Below are 23,070 nucleotides of genomic sequence, written 5' to 3'. Positions count from 1 at the left end.
GTTCATTACTTTGGTTAAATTTCCCCACAGAAAATATAAACTAACTCTCGGATAGATTTTTAAAGGATGTTCACATTAGAACTTCCCCAAACAAACAGGTATTGAATATGACATAGCTCTCCCTCTTAAAACCATTCCTGGTAATCTTGCCTCCTTCCTGGAATATTTTCCTCCTGTCCTTCCTTCACTGACATCAATGATACGCAAAGGAAGGGGTTCCCCTGGAGTATGCATCAGAAAGGTGAGGTATTTATCAGGTCACTCCCCAAAGTACTACTACCTTAAGCCTAAGTCACATTCTTACAGTATTAGTATTAATATGTTGGGGCTAAAGGGGAAGGGACAGTTGAGAACCACTAATCCAAATCCTTTGAAAGTGAAAGTTACTGCTCAGTCGTGCCTGACTCTTGACGACCTCATGGACTGCAGTCTGCCAGGCTCCTCTGTCCATGGGATTTCCCAGGCAAGAATACTGGAGAAGGTAGCCATTCCCTTCTCCAGGGGATCTTCTCAACCCAGGGATCAAACTTGGGTCTCCCACACTGCAGGCAGATTCTTTACTGTGTGAGCTACCAGAGAAGCCCTTAAATCCTTTCAGTTCAGTTCAGTCGCTCAGTCGTGTCCGACTCTTTGCGACCCCATGAATCACAGCACGCCAGGCCTCCCTGTCCATCACCAACTCCTGGAGTTCACTCAGACTCACGTCCATCGAGTCAGTGATGCCATCCAGCCATCTCATCCTCTGTTGTCCCCTTCTCCCCCTGCCCCCAATCCCTCCCAGCATCAGAGTCTAGGTCCAGGTAAAATCTCACTTCCTCTATGGGGCTTCTCAAGCCTACCTCAGGTTCAAAACAATAGTCTGTAAAAATAAAAAGCTTATTTTAGCTTTTTACCTTTTTTACACCCGCCACCCTAGTTATGATGAACTTTCCCTTAAGAGGAGTGGGTTTTGTCCAAGAAAAAGGACTTGAATTCCAACACACCGTCATACAAAGAAAATCTGTTGCGTATAAGGTAAACTTCCATTATAAGAAATGGGTGTTTCCACAGAGAAATTTTAAATTTTCTCCTGACAAGGAAGAGGCAGAGGAAATGTTTATCATCTCAACGCTCAGACTCTAACAAGTGTAATTCTCTTGCTATTTTCAAATCTGAATTATCCGGAGTCGGCTAGCATCTAAACTCTAAGCCTATCCATTAAAGTCATAAACTTATTTTTATTTACTTTAGCCAAGAATAACTGTATAAAATTAGATCTCTCCTAGTATACAACTAGATATTTTTTCTGGCATTTGCGATCTAAAGTCATTTTTCTTGGGACTATAATCTAGCTCACAAACAGATCACAGAATTTTGCATCCTTCAGGGATCCCAGATAACACTTTTCAGATGAGGAAAAAGCTTCAGAGAGGTCAAATTACTTGTCTAAAGTCACACAGCCAGCCACAGTTCACTTAACTTCAGTGAGATATACTTTTGGGATAAATTTTATTAAATCAAAATGAAAGCCATGAAATGTTTATTATATGTGTTACCTTTGGATTTTAGACACTGCTGGCTTTAACATGGATTCTTCTCAAACACTAAACTTCTAATACACACAAAGTAATCTACTTCTTACAAAACACTAGCTGGAAACAGAGTGAAATTTAATAGCAATTTCCTGTGCTACCACAAAGTAAGTTCAATTTGCACTCTTCTTATTCAACATGTTTTGCAGCAGGACTGTTACAGGTCCATGTATACAGCAGAGGTTAGCCTCGCTAACCCCAGGGTGTCCAAAAGGGCAAATTCTTTTAATTTTCTCATGTAAGCCAAATCAAGAGTATTTTAGTAAGTATTACATACAACTTCTATATACAGATATAACAAGTAAAATGTCTTCTTGCCTTTATATACCATTCCGCAAATGGTATATAAATAGTATGGTTAACTCCAAACAGGTTCATCTAAAAAAACTTTAAAGGGTTAGTAACCCTGTACTACAAACTTCTATGTTACATGCAAAAGCTATCTTCAATCTGAGAATAACATCAATGGTTGGGATAAAGTTCCAAGCCCAGAAGAATATCACCTTTAACCATTAACCTTTAAGTAAACTATTGGCAATGGTTTTCACTGAAGAATAATGAAATTCAATTCTACATTTTGATCTTTAAACACATTTAACTCAGACTGTTATCTATGAAAGTGTATATACATGGTAAATAATTTTTAAAAACCAAGTCTCCTTCCTACCCCTAACCCAAGTTTCCCAGGTCCTCTTCTCAGAGGCAATCACTGTTACCTATCCAAAAATAGAGGGGTCTATGTGTACCAAAAAAAGGGTGTGTGTGTATGTGTGCCTATTTGAAAATATAGTTTTAAAGAACCATCACTTCTTTTCAAATATACTTTTACAGAATGACAGAATAATGAAGACACCATAATCTTTAATACAGTGCTTTAATATAGTGCTTCACAGTTTCCAAAGTGCTTTCAAGGATATCAGCTTATTGATTTTCAAAACTAACAGTTCTTGGTAAACAAGTTCGAACTTCAAAGAATCTAATAGAGTCATTTAATATAGCCATCTCACTTAGGAAAATGATATTCAAGGCGACACCAAATGAAAGTTATGTACTTAAAAAACAAAAAAGCAACACATTCCCAAGGAGATTTTACTATCTGCTCTTGGTAACATATTCCAGTCTCTCAGATCTACAGCCAATAACTTGTTATTTTTAAAATTTAAACTGGCATCAACATCATGAAAACATTTCAGAATTATATAATACACGTATTTTTAAATTAGTTTTCTACTTCAGCCTATTATTGCCAATATATTTGAACAGGAAAGCCATGCTCTATTTCTTACCTATTCCCACCACATCCACAATATATGGAACTGATTTTACTAGGGTCTCATTTCATGTAACAGTAGAGCAGCATCCATCAGTCTTCTTATTTTGGTTACGTAATATATCAGAATGATCTTATAATGCTGATGACACTACTACCTCATTTAAGCCTCCAAAATACAAACATAAACCATTATATTTCCAAGTATGAAACTAGTTGATGTCTGAAGTAACTCAGAGAAAACTGAATTTTAAAAGAATGAAAAAGAGAGGTATACATTTCCATTACTTAAAAGCATCCATCTGGTACTGACTCCCACGCCTATACATAAAATACTACTTTGCTGTACCGATATAGTATTTATCATTCAGTTCAGTTCAGTTCAGTTCAGTCGCTTAGTCGTGTCCAACTCTTTGCGACCCCATGGACAGCAGCATGCCAGGCCTCCCTGTCCATCACCAACTCCTGGAGTTTACCCAAACTCATGTCCATTGAGTCAGTGATGCCATCCAACCATCTCATCCTCAGTCATCCCCTTCTCCTCCTGCCTTCAATTTTTAGAAGGGTTCAAAATATTTTCTTTCTAATTGTGGTAAAAATACATAAAATTTACCACTGTAGCCATCAAAATACTTTTATAAGATCTTAATTATTTAAAATGGAAATGAGAATCCTTATTTCTTATACATTCATATAATGATTAAATCAATCATGTGCATTATCAGAGGTCACAAACCCAGAAAGCAGGCAGAAATTCAAAGGAAACTGCATTTGAGAATATAACAGTTTTTTATTAAGAATTCAGATTATGATCAACACTTCTCTAAATGTTAAGTTTCTTAGGCTGGTACCAAACTGACACCAAATAACAGAGCAGTCTCAAATGTAGGAAGGGCAAGAATAAATTTCTTAGACAAAAATACTTTCAAGTGCTCTACAAGTCTGAATTAAATAACTTCAATAAATAAGTCAACAGACAAACTGGGGGGAAAAAAAGTCCCACATCTCCTATTTCTCAGCCATTAATCTCTTCACAAGGCAACCCATAATTTACTGGTATGATTTTTATATTCTATGTTTTATGCCATATGAAAAATTTTAATATAGCCAAAGAAAGATCTCCAACTGAGTAGGAAAGAAATGTGGTATGATTGAAAAAGAATCAAATCATCTTTGATGTACTATTATTTTAATTATCTTTTATATAGAAAGTACATTCTGTGTGGCTTTACTTGTCCTAAAGGAAGCAAGCCTCCTGTGTAAATGTGAAAATAAACATGAATCCCAAACAAAGTTCAAGCTATTATTTTAGAACAAACATTATCCTGCATTTTAGAAAGGTCAGAACATACATGTTCACATTGTCTTACATATACATAAACAAACAGTCAAAGGCTAAACAAGAAACTGGTTACCTATGGAAGCAGGGATTTGAAAGAGTTGAAAAGACATGGAAGCAAGAGTTCACAATTATATAATTTTTATTTGTGAATCACAGAAATGATTGTCATTAAAAAATAAAAGGATGTTTTTCTTACTGAAACAATCATAAAGCTATTTTGTCAAAGCCTCCTCAGCATTTATCATACTTTCTAAATCTTGCTGAAACAACCTTAAAGCTATTTTCTTAAAGTCTCCTCAGTAGTTATCATACCTTCTAAAAACCTAAAGTTTCTGAAATAGAAAAGACTGATTTTCTATTACCCATGTAAAGTGGGGCGGGGAGGGGGGGACGACAGCACAGCCAAGAATGAGTTAAAATAAGACTGTCTGAATGTTTAATTCATTGTATTAACATTATTAAACATTATTACAGAAACTCAATAGTAAATTCTTCTCCTTAAAAGACATTTTTAAAAAGGCAATATAGTTCATAACGTTTCATTGTAAGTACATGCACTTAAGCTTCAATTACATTTAATACGGCTTTATTAAATCAACTATTTTACTCAAATCAATATGTTTCTCTGGCCAAATAACATAACTTTGTAGAAGACACTTACCAAGTGTGACTGATAAACCCTTTCAAACATTAATTTCAGCCCTGTGGGGTTGCTCCTTAAGAAATTACCTAAGTTATTACTATGCTGTTTTCTATATGCATGGAGAGAGATCACAGACCATGACAGGAGGCCAGTCAACACGCCAGAAATTTAGGGAGGCAGGTGGTGTGCAGAGACAGAATGGGCTTGGAGTTAGACCTAAGCTGAACCTGACACTCTATCTCTGGCTGATCCTGGGAAAATGAATTTCTCTGAACCTGTTTCTTAAATGGCAAAATGAAGTTGGTATCATCTAAGCTGAAGTATCATTAAGAGAATCAAGTGTCATGTCCAAATTAGCAAATTTCAGATTATTTCAGCTGGCTCATGAAGAGGACTTAGGGGAGGAAAAGAAAAGCTTTCCTTAGTATTTTTGAAGTCACATGTGAGAAAACTTTAAAGGAAGAAAATAATCTAAAATGGCAAAGGAAAAGAACTAGAAGGCAAAGAAAAATAACTTGTCTGAGGCACGTAACTGGGATCTGGTCAAAGAGGACAACTGAGCATGTGTCTTTTTAATGAAGATTTTTACTTCATCTATTTAATTTGCTTCCTCCTTTTTTACTTAGTTCAGATGTCAATATCCATTAGCCTGGAGGAATCATGTTAATATTCTAGGGCAAACATCCAGTGTAAGTAAACATGACTACCAAAGGTAAAAAGTATCTAAATTAGATACTGGGTTTGAAATCACTGCAAACATGTATAAATACTTTCATTCAACAAATTCCCAACAAAATTTAAAGATGATCATCTGAGTTTTTCTTCTTGTCAAGATAGAAAATTGCTTTTTAAAATGAGATCATTCTAAGACAAATCTATATTTGTGGAAGATTATTCCTTATTGGAAAAAACACTTGTTCCTAAAGTTGGAATCATATGAAACTATCATTGTTCAACTGTTTTTGACCTGCAAATAGCCAATTTCACTTTGAGTGTTCAATGCGTGCTAGAAATACCATGCACTGGGGTACAACAGGGCCTCTGTTTTCAGGTAATGTGGGTTTAGCCAAAAAGACAGAATAGAGGCACTGTGTAGTCACTGTAGTTTAAAAAAGAAGTTTTTTTGACATAGACTTTCAGTTTCTACTCCATATTTCAGGGCCATACAGAAACAATTAAGAATATTATTTTTTCAATTCATTACTGCATTTTTTCAATTATTACTATGTTAAGGATAGAAAACAAAATTCCTTAGATTTGGTCCTCACCATCCAGTTTAGGACCCAGAAACCATATTAAAATGGAAAGGGATGTTAGAAAAAAGAACTGAAAGAGGTTATCTCTTGTATAATTTGTATATATTTTCTAGTATATAATTTGTACCTTTTATTTCTTCATGTTATAGAGAAGATGTGCTCCTAGCTCCCCTAAGAACATTTTTCCCCCCTATAATTCACGGTCAAGAGTATAGTACAGAGTGAAATGAATATTAAAAGTTCACACAATAACTGGGAGAGAAAAACTGACAGCAAAATACCTAGAGAGCAGTTATTTCCTAATTAGAAACTTACCACCTAGTTCTCAATTGTTTCAGAAACTCTTACGCAGAAACATCAGTGCTCTGACAATCTATACACCTTCCGCTTTTTAGTTGTACTATATATCTGAAAACACGTGGTTCTGGAAGTTCACATGAAGGAGATACAAAAATGACTCTTTTTATTGTTAGGGAGAAATGTTGAGGCTTCCCGTTTCCTCACTCCCATCATACATAAACCTGGAATGAGGACATGGGAAGCAAGGAAAATTTATTCTATAATAATACTCCAAAAAAGTCCTTGTTCAGCTTGGAGATCCAAGAAAAATGATGACTTCTGACAAAGGGATGAAGGCAAGAGCCTTGCTCATTTCTGCCTGAATGCACACATCTTACACTGAGGTCACCTGTGAGGAACTAAAGGTTTCCCCTTAAGATAGTAATGCTTTTCAGGATTTAACAATTCTGACTAACCACTAACGAAGTGTAGAATACCTACTGATTTACTATTTGCTTTAGCTTTTGTCTGGACAGAGGCGCTATAGTGCATAGGGTTGCACAAAGTCAGACATGACTGAAGTAACTTAGCACGCATGCACGAAGAGGATGGACTCTGACACAAATCCAGCCACCCAACTGCTACATTTTTCAAGAAGAGCTTTTCAAACAGAATAATTTTTGAAATAAGCGCAACTCTTAGCACACCTCTCTTCTCACTAGTTTCTGCACTGAGCTCCATAAATGGTGAGCAGAGGGCTGGCCACTGCCAAGTGTGATCCATAAAACCAGCAGCCCCTCTTCTCAGAGAGCTTTGCTTTTTCTTTTTTAATTTTCAATTTGATTTTCTCAGATTAAAATAAGTTTTCCCCCAAAGCTGCACACATGAAATGTGTTTTGTCAGCACAACTCAGGAAAAATTGATTCCTGAGCCTTCCAGTGACTGCCTGTCACCTGCTCCTTAAATGAAGGAGTATGTGAGTTTCTTAATACCACCACTCACCGTAACATCGTCAGGCTGGTCACACTTACCGAACTATTTTCTGGGAGCTTTCCCCAGTTTGACATTAATTTTTGTATGAAAGCACTGATTCCACAGACCAATAAGGTTTTCTCATTTTGGTCAAGAGCGGCTACATGAATTGCTAATTAAACATGGGCACTTTTTACCCACTATTCTCTCTTTCCCCGCACACACTGTAGAAACCCTAAGTGAGAAGCGGACTACAACTTCCTCCAGATTCACAGATGACAGCTCCCCTTTCGAGGGAACAAAATCTGGGGTTCCCAGTGCAGGCTTCAACCTTTGTGTCTGTCTGAGGAAAGAACAAAAGGCAGCGCTTCCTCCCCCAGCCCCTCCTCAGCTCGGAGGAGGCAGGTTTGACAGAAGAACCGTGCCGGAGGACAAGGAGACCACGCCGGAGCCGGTGCGAGCTCCCCTCCACACGCACACCCGAGCTACCCACCTTGGATAGCTGCCTCCTGAGGCTGAAGCGCTGAACCATGGTCACCCTGAGGACTCTTCACACAAAGCGATCCACCAAGGGAAGGGCTTTTTCCGAGGCCGCTTCTTGCAAAAGTCGGTGGCAAAACATCTTGCAGGCTAGCACGGGAGCCGGAGGAACGCGCCGGGAGACTCAGCAAACTTGGAAGCCCTTCATTGTTCTAGGGGAGACAGGGCAGAGCCCACGTCGGAGGGGGAGGGCGGGATCCCGGCTCTGCGAGAGCGAGCACTTCCTGTGAGTCAGCCGAGAGGGGTCCGGGCAGAAGGACCACCCCTTCCCTTCCCACCAGATCGCCGGCCGGCGGCCAGGGGAGCCGCCCGCCGCGGTGCCACCTGAGAGCCGGGGACAACCTGGCTCTCGAGCGGGAGGGGGAGCGGCGCGCTGGGGTCGGCAGGCACCGCTCTGCCTGCAGGAGCCGGGTCGCTGCGCCGGCGCCTCCCCCGGGGCCTCCCAGGGGCGGGGGTCGGCGGCCCCGACAGCACCCCCTGCTCAGGCTCCACCGCAGGTCGGCTGCAGGGCGAAACCCTGGGAGACGAGCCCCGCTCGGAGGAGAGGAGGAGTCTCTCCCCAGTGGCTCGGCTCGGCAGGCAGCCGTCCGGCTTTGTCTAAGCGATGGGCCAAGCCTTTCCTCTTACTCACGGGGAGGGGCCCGGGGCAGGAATGTCAGGTGCGGGGCGACTTCAGCTTCGTCACGAAGTTAAAACAACCTAAGCCTGTCTCCTGGCATGCTTGCCCTCTCTCATTAGAACAAGGTAGTAACTTTAACGACACGTCTACATACACAAAAGGAACAGCTCAGGCTGAATTAATAAAGGTAGAAAGCTATGAAAAAATGGCAATGGTGAGGGCAGTGCCAAAGATTTAAAAAATCCACGTGTATCTTGCTGTCATTTACTAGTCTCTTCCTATCTATTGGATTCTGCTTCCAGACGGCCGATGGGAGGATACAGCGTCATTTTAATGAAACTTTCCACACCATATGCGCCTCTGCAAATTTTTCATGACTTCTGAATGAATTTAATAACTGACCAAGGCAGAATTTGGGGGCATATATTAATTTTTCCCTGAGCCTGTGACTCTCAATTCCCTGTCACACATGAACACCTGTCAGGCTACATAAAGCCTTTGTGTAATGAGCCTACTATGTGCGGTTGTTGTGTTGAGCATGTCACATCTATCATCCCATTGACTTCTCAAACTCGGTGAAATAGGTACTAAAATCCAACTATGAAGCAGGGATATTCTCTCTAAAAATCTCAATATTATTATGAGTAAACCATATAGTATTTCTAAATTTCTTTTCTTCAAATGAGAAAACTGAAAAACGAGTCTGAAAAGATCTTCATGCAATGGATATCCTCAACTGTGCCCGAATCACACACCACTGTTTCTACTTATCAGCAAATATGATGAACAGTCTTTAAAAATTCATCTAAAATATGACACATTTCAGAGTACCTTAGGAAGAGTAGAAAAGACATACCAAAAAAAAAAAAAATCAGGCTGCCAAGGCTCCCACAAATTTTTCTAACCAAAATGCATACATAAAGAGTTTATTCTACAAACTCTGAATAGAAATGGACTGCACATATTTAACTGAACTTTTTTTGTGTAACTCCAAAGCTTAAAAAAAACTATTAGATCAATAGATCTGATTGAAAGTGAAGCCTTCTTCGTATCTAGGTTCAGAGTATGCAATGCAACCTAATATTTAAACTGATTGAAATTTAATTCCAAGTGGAAAGTAGGCTGACAAAGAACTTGAGTTCTGTGTGTGTTGTTTTTAAAAGGTAAGAGTACCATTACCTCCACTTTTCTCCTACAAAGAGAGAAACCAAGTATTCAGCAAACTTCTCCAGGGAAAGCAGAATTAATCCCAAACAGGGATTGAACCCACACTCCTGGCAGTGCAAGCATGGACTTCTAACCACTGGACTGCCAGGGAATTCCCAAGATAAAGTATCTTTAAACATGAGGCATTTCTGATAAAAGCAACTAGAATCCCAGATCACTGCTTTAAGAGTCTTGCTAACCCCACCTCCACAAAAAATAAAAAGAGTAAACAGGAAAAGGAATTAGAAAAAAATGTCAATGATATTTAAGTACACATTAAATATCAATCATAACTGAACAAGGTATATGTCCTCAAAGTGCCAGACACACAAGTGCTAAGTCACTTCAGCTATGTCCAATTCTTTGCAACCCTATGGACTGTAGCCTGCCAGGCTTCTCTGTCCATGGATTCTCCAGGCAAGAATACTGGAGTGGGCTGCTGTGCCCTCCTCCAGGGGATCTTCCTGACCCAGGAATTGAACCTGCATCTCTTATGTCTCCTGCATTGGCAGGTAGGTTCTTTACCACTAGGGCCACCTGGGAAGCCCATAAGACTTAAAAAGGATGATGTCTCCTTTCTAGGAGGAACCTACTTATTTCTTACCTATTAAAATAAAGATAAATCTCTAATTGTTTAAAATGCAATAAAGCCTGTTAAATATAATTTGAATGCATGACTGCAATTCATTCCTTGATAAAATGATTTAAAAAAACAAACAAACCTGAGAAGATCCTCAATAAGTTGAGCTGTTAGGGGAAAAATGAGAATCTCTAAATCTGATGTATTTTGAGGCATCTCACAGCTTTGTGGATGAAAATAGTAGACCAAGATCAAAAGCATTAGAACTGGGACTGCTGCTGCTGCTGCTGCTAAGTCGCTTCAGTCGTGTCCGACTCTGTGCAACCCCATAGACGGCAGCCCACCAGGCTCCCCCGTCCCTGGGATTCTCCAGGCAAGAACACTGGAGTGGGTTGCCATTTCCTTCTCCAATGCATGAAAGTGAAAAGTGAAAGTGAAGTCACTCAGTCATGCCTGACTCTTCCCCACCCCATGGGCTGCAGCCCACCAGGCTCCTCCGTCCATGGGACTCTCCAGGCAAGAGAGCTGGGACTAGAACCCCAAATACCCAGATTTCACAACACTACTCTTCCCATTACATCATGCTTTCTATTTTTAGTAATTTAGAATGCACTTTACAAAGAGCACCACAGAAGATACGTAGTAAACTTTTGTTGCAAACTGTATAATTACTCCATTTTAAAATTTGAACCTTTATACTTTGCTATGAGGGAGTCTCCCTACAGCCTGGCACACCTAAAGTAATATGCTTACAGTTCCTCCCCTTATCTTGCTGGCGTCCAATGTAACAGAGTTCTATTAAATAAATCTTATTGTTCAAACATTATTGTGGGTTTTAACCAGCTTCCTGTGATAACCCAGTAGAAGTAATTGCACAGTGCCAGCTACCAGTCAATCCATAAAACTGTAAGACAGGCTTTCATTATGCAGCACCGTGTCATTGCAGAAAGCCCCTCTCATTCAGGCCAAACAAGCATTAATGCCACCAGAGAGTACAGAAGGAAACATTCCCTTTACTTAAGGAGGTTCACAATCCAGTGAGGAAACACAGAAAACTTAAAACAACTGTCATTAATGCGGCAGGTGCTATAATATAGGGACAGAGGAGGCACAAAGAAGGGAGAGATAACTTTGCAGGGGACGGATAAACTCGGAAAGTAGGAGTCTTTCAGAGTGGGCAGAAATTCTGCAAGTGGACAAGAAAGAGGAAGGGCATTCCAGGCAGAAGAAAAAACACAAGTTAAAAACACAGAGGGGTGAATCAAGCGGTAAGTAAAATTCAGTTTTTCCAAACTAACAACGCACCGTGTTGTAAGTCATAATATTTTCCACAATATTTTTTCTTTGTGGAATGGAATGGGGATTATAACAAAATTCATGTATTCTTTCTTTCTAAATTGCACGTTTGTTAGCTATTTTGCTATAAATTGCCCAAATGGGAATACCCCATCATTAACAAATAATAATCTGACAGGTTCTCTCTTTACACAAGTTATGATTGTTTTAGCTACTGTTTGCCTTTAAAGCAAGGAGAGAGAAAAATCTATTTGCAAAAAGTTTAGTAAATAACATCTTCAGTTGCTGCATTTCCTATGGCAGTTCAGGCCCCTTGAATGATATTTCTCTCTTGCAGGAAGGATTTCTTTTGGGAATCCCAAAAACCATTTTTTTTTTTAAATTTTTTTTCCCCAAAAACCATATTTTATCTACCTAAGAACTGCTTAAGTACCTTATGGAGTTATTTGCAAAGGTTCCAGCCACTGTCAATACAAACAACCCTAAAAGTAGTATACTTTATTCGGTAGTAAGATGTTAACTGATACTGATGACAAAAATAATTTTCAACACCTAATCGTATTTAATACCATAACTAACTCATTGTGACGGCTGATTTAAAGGGCAGCCAACCATGCCAAATTAACATATTTATTTTCATGAACTGGACATAGCTCTTTTAAATACGCTGAATTAAGGTTGCCCCCTTTTACATCAGCACTGTTTGGGGATCTGTGATTATTTTTCCCTGTAAACCCATGCGTGTGTCACCTGCAGTGAATACACGACAAGGGAGAGGGCGACAAGCAGAGGGAGGGGAGAGGGGGAGGAGGACTAGAGCGGACCTGCTAAGTACCAAGCAACAACGGCCTGCTGTTGGCTCTTCTGCTAAGAACACACAGCAAAATTATGTATTTGAAATACGTAAACACTATAAAATCACATTCTTAGAATGGTTTACAAGGTGTTTCCTGTGCTGGTCCCCGCTTTCTCTCTCCAGACCTCTCGCATGACCTTCAGCTTCGCTCCCAAGCTCTGCTGACACTTCTGTCCCTTCGGGAAAGCCTTCTCTGTCAGCCTCCATGAGCTGCTTCTCCACCCTGCTGAGTCCTCCTCATACACTGTCATTTCCTTGTCTGTATCCCCTTCATCAAAACATAAGCTTCTTAGGATAAGGAACTCTGGCACCTGCTAGGACAACTATTCATTAAATATCAATGTTTACTGAACGAATGACTTAAAAATATAAGGCAATGCTTAATGGCTCTATAAAACTTCAAAAGCTTCTAAGACATTCTGGACTTCCTTTTTTCTTCCTCAACCATCTCCCTTACTCTTAAACTCCCGGGTTTTTCCACTTAATTCTTCTTGTTCTCCTATTTCACTTCATGATTATTAATTTTATTAATTATCTGTCAATTACTTACCTCCCACTTATGACTCTCTATAATTTAACATTTTCCAACAAAATGCTTCTTGTAAAAATTCAGAAAATATGGTAAAATATAAAGAAAATTTGTGAATAATATCACCATACAGAGGGAACCACTAATAGTGTTTGATAAATTTTCATTTGGACTTTTTATTTTTAATTCTGCAAATGATTTATAAATGCTTAACTGTTGTAACCACTATTATCAATTTATCCTTTTTTTACTATGAATTTATATACTATGTACTTATAAAAGTACACAGTATTACATGCATGCTAGCTTGCTTTGTTTTTAACCCAACTAATATCATACTATACATATTATTTGAAACTTCTTTTGCTGTGGTCTGAATGTTGATGTCCCCCCAAAATTCTTAGGTTGAAATCCTAACACCCAGTGTGATAGTATTAGAAAGCAGGGTATTTGAGATATGCTACAGTCAGCAGGTGGGACCAGTGCTCTTATAAGAGAGATCCCAGACTCTCTAATTCCTTTCAACATGTGAGGATACGATGAGAAGTCTGAGGTCCAGAAGAGGGTCCTCCCCCAGCCACACAGGCACACAGATCTCGAATGGCTAGCATATGAACTGTGTGAAATAAACCCTGGTGCCTATAAACTTCTCAGTCTGTGATACGTGGTTACAGCAACCCAAATAAGCTACGCTATCTGTTTTTAAAAATTCGATTTACTTAGAAAATTCTGACAGCACATATGGATCTCCACTATTTAATTCCTATACAGTATTTCACAGTATAGATGGAAGAATTTATTTGTGCATTTTCTTGATAATCATTTAGATTATTTCCACATTTCTGCTAGTTCAAACATACAAGCCTACTCAGGCCTGCTGTCAGATGTGTGATTCCACCCCCCTCCACCAGGTGAGACATTAAGATAAGATCCTAGCTATTGAAGGTCCAACTCAGACTCATTTTTTTGGAAGCCACTCCTGTTCACTTAAGTTCACTATTATTTCTGCTTCTGCATAGCTCATAGTGATGGTTCTTATGCTTTTATATTTTGTGTGTTGATGTTGTATTGTTATACAGTTCTTTATGCATTAAGGTTGCCTTTCATCAAATTAAAAATAAGGACCTTGGAGGATTACACCTCATCTTTTCTGTATCCCAACCGCATAGTACCTTATACATAGTGGACTGTATTATGCATGGTAGCCTTTGACTGTGTGGATCACAACAAACCGTGGAAAATTCTGAAAGAGATGGGAATACCAGACCACCTGACCTGCCTCTTGAGAAATCTGTATGCAGGTCAAGAAGCAACAGTTAGAACTGGACATGGAACAACAGACTGGTTCCAAATCAGAAAAGGAGTACATCAAGGCTGTATATGGTCACCCTGCTTATTTAACTTCTATGCAGAGTACATCATGAGAAACGCTGGGTTAGAGGAAGCACAAGCTGGAATCAAGACTGCCAGGAGAAATATCAATAACCTCAGATATGGAGATGACACCACCTTCATGGCAGAAAGCGAAGAACTAAAGAGCCTCTTGAGAAAGTGAAAGAGGAAAGTGAAAAGGTTGGCTTAAAACTCAACATTCAGAAAACGAAGATCATGGCATCTGGTCCCATCACTTCATGGGAAATAGATGGGGAAACAGTGGCAGAGTTTATTTTTGGGGGAATCCAAAATCGTTGCAGATGGTGACTGCAGCCATGAAACTGAAAGATGCTTGCTCCTTGCAAGAAAAGCTATGACCAACCTAGACGTTACTTTGCCAACAAAGGTCCATCTAGTCCAAGCTATGGTTTTCCAGTAATCATGTATGGATGTGGGAGTTGGACTATACAGAAAGCTGAGGGCCAAAGAATTGATGCTTTTAAACTGTGGTGTTGGAGAAGACTCTTGAGAGTCTCTTGGACTCCAACGACTCCATCTTAAAGGAAATCAGTCCTGAATATTCATTAGAAGGACTGATGCTGAAGCTGAAACTCCAATACTTTGGCCACCTAATGGGAAGATCTAACTCATTTGAAAAGACCCTGATGCTGGGAAAGATGGAAGGCGGGAGGAGAAGGGGAGGACAGAGGATGAGATGGTTAGATGGCATCACCGACTCAATGGACGTGAATTTGAGTAAACTCAGGGAGGTAGTGAAGGACAGAGAAGCCTGGTGTGCTGCAGTCCATGGGATCACAAAGAGTCAGACATGACTGAGCGACTGAACTGAACTAAACACAGTAGACACTCAATAAATAGTTGTCAAATGCCCTGAAAACTGTAAAACAATACATGGTCTTATCTGATAGGCTTATTTCTTTATTCCAAAATAAAACATTAGACAGGCTAATACTGCTTTAGACTTCATCTTCTCAATTTGCATATATGAACCTCACAAAGGACAACCACCTTACTCAAGTCCAAAATAGTCCATCTCTGATTCCCTTTTTCCCACCTGTCTTATAAAGAGAATCATTATCTGGCAGTATTCATACTTCAAAAAGTGATACCAGGGACAGTGATGTCAGCAAAATGGCAGACTAGGAAATACTGGCCCTCCTTCCCTCACAGAGCCACTGAGTTAACAACAATAGACAGACAAGTTACAGCACCTGGGCCACTGTAAACCCAACACAAGATTTCAATGAAAGGGGTAGGAAAATGGTGGTGTTTGGCATTCTGCACTCATGCCACTTTCCCTGCAGAGCACGGTGTGGAGCAACCAGGAAGAAAACTGTCATGCCTGGACTCTTCCCTGGGAAACACAAGCAAAACAGACCTCATGTCCAACTCTGGCCTGTCTGGAAACCTTCTAAGGGACTGATTCTGTCCTGGATAACTCTGAGCACTAAGAGAACTAGGAACCAGAGTTGCAAGACACTGTAAGCAAGGTGCAAGAGGCAGCTTGGAGCTGCACTTCTGCAGGCAAAGCCCAGGGGGAGTTGAGATTAGACAAAGGCTTGAGAGGCTGGGATAGGTGATTTTTTCCAAATTTTTTCAAGTGCCTCAGCAAAACCCGACAAAGTATATAAAGAAACAAAGAGGCAGGGCCCAATTAAAGGAACAAAATTAAACTCCAGAAACAGACTCTAAAGAAACAGATCTATGAGTTGACTGACAAAGAATTTTAAATAACTGTTATAACAGTCATTTCAATACGTGGTATTGGAAAAACTGGACAGTCACATGCAAAAGAATAAAATAAGACCACTAAGCCAAAATGGATTAACAACTTGAGCATAAGGCCTGAAACCATAAAACACCTAGAAGAAAACCTAAGTAGTAAGCTCCTTGACATCAGTCTTGGCAATGAATTCTTGGATTTGATGCCAAGAGCAAAGGCACCAGAAGTGAAAATAAACAAACGAGAATACATCAAACTAATAAGCTTCTGCAAAGCAAAGGAACCCATCAACAAAATGAAAAGGCAGCCTAGCGAATGGGAAAAATATCTGAAAGTCATACACCGGAAAAGGGGGTAATACCCAAGATACATAAAGAACGCACGCACCTTACCAACAGAAAGTCAAGCTGATGGAAAAATGGGCAGAGGACGTGAACTGCCGCTGCTGAGTCGCTTCGGTCGTGTCTGACTCTGTGCAACCCCACAGACGGCAGCCCACCAGGCTCCGCCATCCCTGGGATTCTCCAGGCAAGAGTACTGGAGTGGGTTGCCACTGCCTTCTCCGGATGTGAACTGACATTTCTCCAAAGATGACAAAAGACAGCTGACAAGCTTATGAGAAGATGCTCAACATTACTAGTCATCAGAGAAATGCAATCAAAACCATAATGAGATATTGCCTCATATCTGAAAGGATGACTACTATCAAAACAAAACCAAACCCAGAAAACAAGTGTTCAATTCACAACAGCTAAGAGGTAAAAGCAAACCAAAGATCTAGCAGATAAATGAATCAACAAAATGTGGTCTATACACACAAGGGAATATTATTCAGTCTTAAAAAGGAAGGAAATCCTGTCACATGCTGCAAGATGGATGAACCCTGAGGATATTATGCTTCGTGAAATAAGCCAGTGAGAAAAAGACAAACACTGTATGATTCCCCTCACGTGAGGTATCTAGAGCAGTCGAAGTCCACAGAAGGCAGAATGGTGGTCACCAGCGGCAGAGGGGAGGGAAGACAGGAAGAGTTTCTAAAATGGGTATAGAGTTTCTGATTTGCTAGATGAAATGGTTTGGAGCTCTATTTCACAACAAAGTGAATATAATTGCCACTACTAACTTGCGCATTTAAACAGTAAATTTTTGAAAATGTGGGCCACATTGAGTGGCAGGATCTCAGTGCCCAGCCAGAGACTGAACCCATGCCTCCTGCAATGGGAATGCAGAGTCTCAACCACTTGCTGCCAAGGAAGTCTCTTAAAATAGTATATTTTGTTACGTGCTTTTCCCCACAATTTTTAAAAAGTGACATGAGCTGTATTTCTGTCTATTTCCAAATACGCTCCTTGATTCAGCACTTTTGTTTCCTTAAGCCTTTCTCCTTTTCTTGCATTTAGGCATGAATATCAACCAATAGATGTCTCTTTTTTTTTTCCCAGAAAAAATGGAATATCCTCTAAATAAAAGGACATTCTCTCCAGACAGAAATGAAGAGTTTTGACAGTGACATATCACTGCAAGGCGTTACAGACCTAGTACCAAAAAAAAAAAAAAAAAAAAGGCTTACTGCCAAAAATCCTTATAAATGGACAAGCAGCTACTCCTTTCTGATTTGTTCTTATAATATCTTATTACTCATATTCACACAATGTTAAAAAAGGATTCTTTAAAATGTAAGTTCTTAGTCTTCATCTAAATTCTATTTCTCACAGGTGGCCTTTTGTAAAGGACAATAATTACATTAAAAATAACTACAACTCTAAATGAAATAATTATATCCTGAGGTTTTGTTCTCTCAAGTGGGGCCCCCATGCAATTGTTTACATTGCCCAGAGCATGCTGAACATGAACATTATCACAAGTCAGAGAGACAAAGGAGCAATTCCTACCCCACAGGCCACAGAAACATCTCTAGCAGTGAAAAATGACAACACTCGTGAAAAGAAAAGACCCAAAGACCACATATGTACGGTCAACAAACCAAACAACAAGAGAAGGTTGCTGGGGATTCTTATGTCTTCCTGCTGAGAGGCCCGTCCTGGCGTTATGAAATGCCATTCTTTATCTTCAGCAATACCAAGTGCCTTAATGTCTAACCTATCTGATATTATTATATATATTATATTATAACCTACCTGATATTAGCACAGTTTTAACAGTTTTCTTTTGGTTAGTGCTCACATTTTTTTCTGTCTTTTTACTTCCATTTTACTATTTGTTTTAAATTTGTCCCATGTGTTCTTTATTCTTTTATTCTTCTTTTCTATGAATCAAGCATTTTTCATATTTCATTTAATCTTGTCTATTAGTTTTTAATGCATTTTTGTGTTATTCTTTTAGTGGTACCATGTGAATTACAGGGTTACCAGGCTACCTTAAGCATCTTCCAAACAATCCGAAGTCCTTCTTGCTACTGTTGTATATTTTATTTCTACTATGTTTTAAGCCACACTGGCAGCCATATTATCATTTTAAAGTTCAATCTTTAACCAACCTAAGGAAATATACATGAAGGCTGTACACAGAATGAACAAAATTAAGTAATACTATTCCAGCTAAACTGATATTTGCTGAAATCCCCTACAGATTCGTGTAGCCTGGCAGCCAGGGACTCAGGGAGTATGCTGTTAGTGTGCAAATTCACAGGCACTGTGTATCTAACTGGCACTCCATGGAATTTACAGCCTCCAGCCTCAGTAGTGTGGCGCTTTTAGAACACTGGAGGAACCCTGATGTAGTTCTAAGACACACAGGTATACTGACTAGGGACCTCAACTTTTTCTCTTACCTAGCCTGACACTATCATTTTATCTCATCCTTTCCTCCTACTGGAATGTTTCCAAAAATGCTATAGAACAAATTCCTACATTGGACAAAAAGGTCTGTTAACTAAACTATTAAGATCTTTTAACTTTGCTGCGTTGCAATCACACAAAATTACCATTTTTATAGGCTAAAATTGCTTCAGTTCAGTTCAGTTGCTCAGTCGTGTCTGACTCTTTGCGACCCCATGGACTGCAGCACGCCAGGCCTCCCTGTCCATCACCAACTCCCGGAGTTCACTCAAACTCACATCCATCGAGTCGGTGATGCTATCCAGCCATCTCATTCTCTGTCGTCCCCTTCTCCTCCTGCCCCCAATCCCTCCCAGCATCACAGTCTTTTCCAATGAGTCAGCTCTTCACATCAGGTCCCCAAAGTACTGGAGTTTCAGCTTTAGCATCATTCCTTCCAAAGAACACCCAGGACCGATCTCCTTTAGAATGGACTGCTTGGATCTCCTTGCAGTCCAAGGGACTCTCAAGAGTCTTCTCCAACACCACAGTTCAAAAGCATCCATTCTTTGGCACTCAGCTTTCTTCACAGTCCAACTCTCACATCCATACATGACCACTGGAAAAACCATAGCCTTGACTAGACGGACCTTTGTTGGCAAAGTAATGTCTCTGCTTTTGGATATGCTACCTAGGTTGGTCATAACTTTTCTTCCAAGGAGTAAGCGTCTTTTAATTTCATGGCTGCAGTCACCATCTGCAGTGATTTTGCTTACCTACTGGCAATTACATATGGCTTAAAGTAATACTTCAGTATAATTAACATATCTAGATTAAGGAAATCGAACTTACATTACATTAAGTGTAATCTAGGTTACACTTAATCTAGATTTCCTTCACCCAAATCAGGATTTGGAAAACTAAGCTTTACTATCTGAATTCAAACGTTAAAAAGATTGTTCTGTCTATGACACTCTAGACCAATGAAAGGAGAACGAAGCTCATGTTTAGCTGTTTAGTAAGAAGAATCTGAGACAGAAGATAACTGCAAAATTGCTACAGGAATGCTATTTTTAGTGGCTATAGGAAGAAACAAATGGATCCTAGTCTTTCCTACTGTACACGAGTGGCCCCCTAGGTTTCAAAAGGCTCTGTATGTGCTGAAAAACAGGCTAACCTGGATTACAACGAGTAGAAATGAAATTTTTGGTGATTTCTACTTTGAGGGCAAAGAAGACTTTAGAAGGCAAGTCTGTATCAAAGTCCCTCACATTTCTATTGTAATAAAAGCTTCCTTAGAGAGGAATCAATGAACTAAACATATTTATCTTGGCTTTCTATTAAAACTAAAATAATAAAAGGCATACAACCAGAAAGGCACAGCAAACTTGAGAGAAGAGAGCAGCAGATAAGGATGTCAATGAAACTCTCTGGGAGGTGAAGAATGATGGTCCAGTAATAAAGGACAGCTTTGGGGTTTCCTTCAGTCGCATAAGTACTTGGCAGGGGAGTGGGTGGTGTGAAGCAATCAACAAGAAGCAAGCCTATTTATGCCAAAAGTATAGAAAGGTCAGGATTTAGAAGTATCAGGGGTTACTCTAAAGACAAGGGCACTGGGTCGAGTCTGAAAACAGAAGGACTGAATATGAGTATTTATAGTGAGCACTTAGCTCAGCAGCTCATTCCCGTAAGGCACACGAAGGTGATCAGTCCAGGGGTTTATTTTCTGGGGAACACTCAAACAAGGGATGAGAAGGATTGTTGACTGAGAGACTCTAAACTCTGAAGGATGGAATGAGGGACCACTCTAAGGACAGAAGGACTACACTGATAAATGAGAATTTCAGTCCTCTTCCTCCCAGTGTTCCAGCAAAACAGGCTGCCAGGCTGATGACCACCACCACCACCCATCCACCAGCTAAGGCAAAAGTCTGAACAATTCGTCTGGAAAAGCTGACTGCAGAGCTGAAGAAAAGGGGTCTTCAACAAAATAAGTCTCTGCCTAATCACTCTATAGTAAAAACTATCACCTACAAGCTTTCACAAAGGAGAGCTTCCCACAGCATTTTAACGCCTCCCTCAAATATGAAGAAAGGGCCAAGGATGACCAGACACTTGAGAAAACGCTGTAACCAAAAAACCAAAGACTAAAACACCCAGGAAAAAGGAAAACGGAAGGGCTCTGAAGAGAAGAGACAATATAGGGAGAAAAAGAATCCTGAGAAACAGAAGAAAACAAAACCTTTACTATAGGAAAGCATATTATACAAAAGTATTCACAGAAGAAAAAAAGGCCTTAGAAACTTTAAACCATGAAAGAAATAAATTATTTTAAGGGAAGTACTGGAAAGTAAGTTTAAGGAAACTTCCCAGGAGTTAGGATAAAAGACAGAGGCAGGAAACAAAACAGAAGCCCTGACCTGTGACTACAAAGTGTAGGGGGATGAGACGCACAGTCCAGATGTGCCACGACTGCATGCAGAAACGTGGAGCCACCCCAGGGAAACACACCTGCGGAAAAAGCAATTCACAGAAGGCTCACTGTGGCTATTCAGCTGCTCAGTCATGTCTGACTCTCTGTGATCCTGTGGACTGCAGCACGCCAGGCTTCCCTGTCCTTCACTACCTCCCTGAGTTTACTCAAATTCATGTCCATTGAGCCGGTGATGCCATCCAACCATCTCATCCTCTGTTGTCCCCTTCTCCTCCCGCCCTCAATCCTTCCCACCATCAGGGTCTTTTCCAGTGAGTCAGCTCTTCACATCAGGTCCCCAGAGTACTGGAGTTTCAGCTTTAGCATCATTCCTTCCAATGAACACCCAGGACTGATCTCCTTTAGGATGGACTGGTTGGATCTCCTTGCAGTCCAAGGGACTCTCAAGAGTCTTCTCCAACACTACAGTTCAAAGCATCAAGTCTTCGGCGCTCAGCTTTCTTTATGGTCCACTTCTCACATCCACACATGACCACTGGAAAAACCATAGCCTTGACTAGACGGACCTTTGGCAGCAAAGTGATGTCTCTGCTTTTTAATACACTGACTAGGTTTGTCATAGCTTTCCTTCCAAGGAGCAAATGTCTTCTAATTTTACATAAGCTATAATATACCATTTTATAAAGCCCCAAAACAAATACAACTAAACAATGTCGCATACATCATTTCAGACTCTGAGAACCTGAAAGATGGCAGCACATGAGTCTATGAAAACTCCTTTACAAAAAATGTACAAGAATTCCTTGGTTAACGATTTAGTGGTAAGGACTCCACGCTGTCACTACCAAGAGCCCGGGTTTGATCCCTGGTTGGGGAACTGAAATCTCACAAGCCGCACAGAGTGGCCAAAAAAAAAAAAAAAAAAGTCTGTGACTTTTAAATTCTTGGTTTCAACAATTCTCTGAAAGACTAAAGACATTAACACACACTGAAATAATATTAATTTTTTAAACATCATTTGTTCCTATAGCTTATTGTTGGCCTTAAGTCACAATTCAGTCTTCCTTTGTCAGGAGGCTTTTCAATGCTTCCAGCTGTGATTTCAAAAATGGTACTAGGACAATGCTGTATTGTGAAGCCACAGACAGTGAATGATAAGAGATGCAAAGTAACAGGAAGAAAAAAAATCACAAGAGTACAAAAAGGAGAGAGAGAAAAGACAGTATCTATAGAAAAATATATATCTAAAACGTTCAAATTACACAAAAAAGAATGGTCTCTGTTATTTTTCATACTGAACATATGATTCTGTGATTATCAGTACACACGTCTATGTCGGTCTTGTGTCCATGGTTCCTAGATCATGGCTCCTGAGACTCTTGGAATTCCTCAAGGGTAGAGGATGGGGAGAACCTTGTTATCGTATTTGGTGTTTTGTCCTCAGTTCCTGAAATAGCTTCAGAGTATAAAGGTGAAATGGGTGTCTTATTATTGATAACCCCTTGCAACTACATCTGAATTTCTGCTAACGAGGTAACTTTATATAAAGGTCCTAGGTAACCCATGCTTGGCGGGCGGCTAGTTGCCAGGGGAACCAAGCCATGTGATAAGACGGTTGGAACTTTCAGTCCAACCCATCCCACCCAACCCAACTCCCATCCCAGGAAAGAAAGAGGGACTAGAGATTACCCTCAGTCACCAGAGGCCAAGTAAATAATCCAGTTGCCCGGGTAATGAAACTTCCATAAAAATCCCTGAGGACTGGGTCCGGAGAGTTTCCAG

General features: G+C 40.0%; 1 protein-coding gene across 6 annotated transcripts in view; it reads right to left on the bottom strand.

Moving 5' to 3' along the window:
• The window catches only part of TMCC1 (transmembrane and coiled-coil domain family 1), a 156,335-nt gene that overhangs the window by 72,869 nt on the left and 60,396 nt on the right, over positions 1 to 23,070 (bottom strand). Inside the window, exon 1 of one of the 6 annotated variants that reach the window (XM_018067173.1) lies at positions 7,827 to 8,866. The exons of the other annotated variants lie outside the window; for them this stretch is intronic. Coding sequence (XP_017922662.1) covers positions 7,827 to 7,865 — 39 coding nt within the window. The 5' untranslated portion in view covers positions 7,866 to 8,866. Of the gene's footprint in view, positions 1 to 7,826; positions 8,867 to 23,070 lie in introns of those variants that run through there. 6 annotated transcript variants of the gene reach the window in all.

This window comes from Capra hircus, chromosome 22, assembly GCF_001704415.2.
Source record: "Capra hircus breed San Clemente chromosome 22, ASM170441v1, whole genome shotgun sequence".
NCBI lineage: Eukaryota > Metazoa > Chordata > Mammalia > Artiodactyla > Bovidae > Capra > Capra hircus.
Note: the sequence above shows the minus strand (reverse complement) of the source record. Positions and strands in the feature narration are given on the sequence as shown.